Consider the following 3,979-nt stretch of genomic DNA (forward strand, 5'->3'; position numbering starts at 1 on the left):
CCACCTCCTCGACGCGCTGCAGCCCGGGTCGAAATCTTAGCCAAAAGACCAATTAATGCATGCTCCACTAGCCTAACCTAACCTCCTCGCGACCGGGGGGCTCATTTACTGGCCATTTTCCTTGTTTCTGGCCAGGAATCGACCCGGGCTCCAGCGCGTCGAGGAGGTAGACTTGACCCGACCTGAACGCGTGCAATCCGGAAGACGAAGACTCGTAAAGGAGGACCGAGTTCTGAACTCTCCGCTGACAAGTGGAGCCGACAGCCTAGTGGCGAACGCGCTGAGGCTTGGTGCACAAGACACTCACGGCCCAGGGATCGATTCCTGGTCGGGGCGAACATTTAGTTTTTGTTTTTGGTAGGGAGAGGGGGGGGGCTACTGAGTAGGCGGTCAAGTCCACCTCCCCATGTCGGCTGGTCTTTTGTCCTAACCCTTGGGTCTCCGCGCCGCAAACTACTAAATTGGAAAAAAATGAGCCTCGGTCTGTATTCGAACCGACAACCATCCGCGTCCCAGGCGCGCGATGTACTATCTGAGCCAATGTTGATGCTTTGGCATGGGTGAAGCTTATCTCCGCCGTGGCTTACACCCTGAAACATATGGCCGGCAGAGAGGCAAAAGGGTTCCGTCGACTAGATTCGAACCAGCGACTGTTTGCGTACCGGCTCATTAAAGCAGGTGTCGCACGGCTGTAAAGTCATGGCCGGCCAGCGGAGCGCGAAAAATACCATCCGGCCGGGATTCGAACCAGCGACCAGATTCATAATTCATACCCGGCCGGGACGCTACCGACTTGGCCACGACGGAACGATTCACACATAGCACAACTTTCGGTGGCATCCAGATCTCAGATGTGACTGGCGCCCGAAGACACTTGGCCAGCAGAGCAGGAAAGATGATCGCGGACGGGGTTCGAACTACCGACCATCCTTACGATCTTCCAGCGATCACGTTTTAATACGCTCGGCTACCAGCTTGCTCTTTCGAGGCGGAGGTCTGAGCTCGGTCCTGCCTAACGGGTGACAAAAAGCGACAAAGAAAAAAATTTGCCCCGATCAGGAGTTGATCTTAGGGCCGACTGTTTTGGTTCGGAAGCTGCATGCGGTCAGGACGACTGTAGGCCACGGCTTCTCTCTAGGCGTCTGTCGTGACGGGAACTTGGGGGTCGATGATTGTCGCTGAAAACGCCTGGAGGGTAGGCAATGCTTTCCTGAATTGGGCCCCCGCGCCGCGCCGCGGCCCCCTGCCCACCGAGCGCTTGGAGTAGGCGAGAGCTTCGGAGAGGAATTGATATCTTTCGTTTTCGCTGTAGTTCTCAGCTCTGTTTACTTCTGGTTGATATTCTAGCTTCTGCGGAAGTAATGAATTCGTCTATAGACGGTTCAGTTGAAGCTGACTCCGGCACTGTCGGCTGTACTGTAGCTACAATCGTGTAGCTACAAACAGGGACGTGCTCGATAGGGACTTGATGTGGCCCCCCTGGCCCCATAGTTGGTGTTGGTATACACGCTCGGGTGCGAGAGGGAATGCCAAACGGCTTCGTCTCGCAACTCCGGGAAGAGGGGGGGGGGGTAAGCGCGTTCGACGGACGACGGCGTTTCGATGTCAACTGTCGGGACGCCGTCGACTTTAGGTCACCTGTCAACGTGAAAGCCGATGTCGTTGGGGTTGGGATACTTGTACTTGACGGGCATGGTGACCAACAGACAATACGTCACCGTAACTTACTACACTTTTGACTTGTTACGTGCTGTTGGGTCATAGTTACAAGTACACCGTTTATGCCTCCTTTTGAAGTTAATAGTATCTCTTTCCTTCATATTCTATCTGATGAAATGCGCTTCTAGCGCGCACAAAGTGGCATGCTGGCATTGGGGTATTACTGCTGAGTTGTTGGCAACTATAATAACAGTCAGTTGTCTCCGCCCATCCTCGTAACCGGAAAGGGAAAGGTTTAAACCAGGATACATACATGACAGCCATGGCAGTTAAACAGGTAAAAGCTGTGAGATTATAAAAGGGAATAATAACGCTATGACGGATATCTGCTTAAAATTTTACTAACCAGCAGTGAAACAGTGAAACTCGCCTGCTTGCCCTCCTCGTGTACATGACTTGGGCCCTGTAACTATTTAAATCTAACGCGATGATTTTCTTGTCTTTTGCATTTTAGTGTACCCCATCCCTCATATTTGCTAACCCCACGACGGAAGCAACATCTGTGCTATTCATTAAAAAGCTTACGGGCGTTATCATGAGCACCATAGCGTACAATCGCAATCTGTTCGAAGAAAGTGATTTTTCTGAAAGATCATTTGAGGGAATAACCGTTAAAATCGTCGAGGGACAGGCAAGTCCAGGTGCTCTTGCTTTGTCCAAATGGCTGAAAGGCGCTTTCGATGCTTTCGATCAAAAATATGTAAGTTACCTATCAATATTTGCAGTTCAACATTATACTTGGGTTTTTCATTCTACCCTGATGAATTCCTTAATCTCATGTTTGAGGGTTGCTTACAGCTAGAATCAATAACCTTAGAAATTAATGACGGCATGGAGCAGCCAATTGAATCATATACTCTTGGGTATTCATATTTCAATAATGAAGTTCAGTGCCACTTTTCTGGATCAGGTGACAATGGCGAAATGTAAGTTGTTGTCAATACATTCATTACAAGGGAATGCCTACCTAGAACTAAAGAGTCTTTCTGCTTTAAAGATTACAGGATAATGACTTCTTGAAGAAGAAAGACATTAGAAGTGTCATCAGAAATGTATTGACTCTTACTCAAACCAACAGTCCTCTTCCACAGGATGCGTGTACCTCAGTAAAAATTTCTTACAGGCAAAGTAAGTTGATTTTCCATTTTCAGTCTTCATTTGTATGTTTCAAATAAGAAAAAATGGTTGAGGGTTTTTATTGTTTGTTCTAACAGATACCCCTGTAGATTATGAACCTCCTGGATTTCAGCCATACACTCAATGTAGTTCAGTGAAAGTTGGGAAGATGAGTAAATATAACTGTGGTACAGTAACAACTCATTTCCACTCATTTAACTTGAAAGGAAAGTTGTACGAAAGGTCACGGGAAATGATATCATGTTTGTGTGGAAAAGACAATTACAATGCCACCCTCCTCAAATGTAAGGTGTGTGGCTGTCTTCAACATTCAGTAAGTTTTCCTTTTATGTTTTGTTTAACTCATATCAACAAATGTCATATGTGTAAATTTATTCTCATTGATCGAAAATTTTAACTTTTGTTTTGTCAGGCTTGTTTTAAAATCTTCCCAACAGAAAAAGATATGTCTCAGAGAGATCACACCTGCTTGAAATGTTCAAGCAGTGAAGTGACCCATGAGTATTCACCTGTAAGTAATTCCACAATTTTAAGTAGTGTTATGTACAATTCAGAATAACTGGAATCATCTTGCATCACTCAGTTTTTGTTTTTTTTTGTTTTTTTTTAGGAAGAGTGTATCTTTCGTTGCGCAATTGTTCTTTGTTCAATTTCTAAGTCTTTATCTGTGAGTAAAGTGAAGGAAAATCTTATGCTGGATGAAAATACAGCCCTAGTTAATGTCAGACGTCTGTTGCGTGAAGAAGCATTATGCAAGGGAACACAACCCCCTACACTTGAAAAGCTTGAGTGAGTCAGCCTATCGGTACAAGCTAAGCATTCTGATGAGTGCTCATTGATTACTATTTCATAACTAAATCTTTTGCTGTTTCCAGTTTTCCATACAATGTCAACAAAATAAAGGTAATGAAGAAGTTGAAAAGGGAGTATTTTGATTGCAGCTGAAGTATTTTGGAAGTATTTCCAATTATTGAGATTATTTTGCCAAATCTAAAATCTGTGTGAAGCATTTGTTTTTTGTTTGATTGATTGGTTTTATTTAAATTAACAATTTCTATTGCTCCTGTTCTTTAATTTTCTTAGACCATACCAAGATCATTTCTTCCAGATATTTATATGGCTA

At 44.9% G+C, this 3,979-nt stretch overlaps 2 protein-coding genes across 2 annotated transcripts in view; both read left to right on the plus strand.

The window, feature by feature from the left end:
• Positions 1-1,795, plus strand: part of LOC113207894 (uncharacterized) — a 103,195-nt gene extending 101,400 nt beyond the window's left edge. Inside the window, exon 17 of the mRNA XM_052267112.1 lies at positions 1,765-1,795. Within this exon, the coding sequence (XP_052123072.1) occupies positions 1,765-1,795 (31 nt within the window). The remainder of the gene's footprint in view (positions 1-1,764) is intronic.
• LOC113207836 (HORMA domain-containing protein 2-like) lies at positions 1,709-3,922 on the plus strand. Its single transcript, XM_026424559.2, has 8 exons — positions 1,709-1,996; positions 2,174-2,419; positions 2,518-2,645; positions 2,717-2,847; positions 2,934-3,169; positions 3,269-3,367; positions 3,467-3,645; positions 3,732-3,922. Exons 1-8 carry the CDS (start codon positions 1,973-1,975, stop codon positions 3,799-3,801), a joined length of 1,113 nt encoding a protein of 370 aa, XP_026280344.1. The 5' UTR covers positions 1,709-1,972; the 3' UTR covers positions 3,802-3,922.
• The last annotated feature ends 57 nt before the right edge of the window (positions 3,923-3,979 follow it).

The sequence above is a fragment of the Frankliniella occidentalis genome, unplaced genomic scaffold (genome assembly GCF_000697945.3).
Source record: "Frankliniella occidentalis isolate FOCC.00 unplaced genomic scaffold, Focc_3.1 Scaffold47, whole genome shotgun sequence".
Classification (NCBI taxonomy): domain Eukaryota; kingdom Metazoa; phylum Arthropoda; class Insecta; order Thysanoptera; family Thripidae; genus Frankliniella; species Frankliniella occidentalis.

Coding starts and splice junctions, on each gene's coding strand:
- LOC113207836 (XM_026424559.2), top strand. CDS start 1,973: ATGACAGCCATGGCAGTTAAACAG. Junction 3,170..3,268: donor GTGGCTGTCTTCAACATTCA/GTAAGTTTTCCT, acceptor TTGTTTTGTCAG/GCTTGTTTTAAAATCTTCCC. Junction 3,368..3,466: donor TGACCCATGAGTATTCACCT/GTAAGTAATTCC, acceptor GTTTTTTTTTAG/GAAGAGTGTATCTTTCGTTG.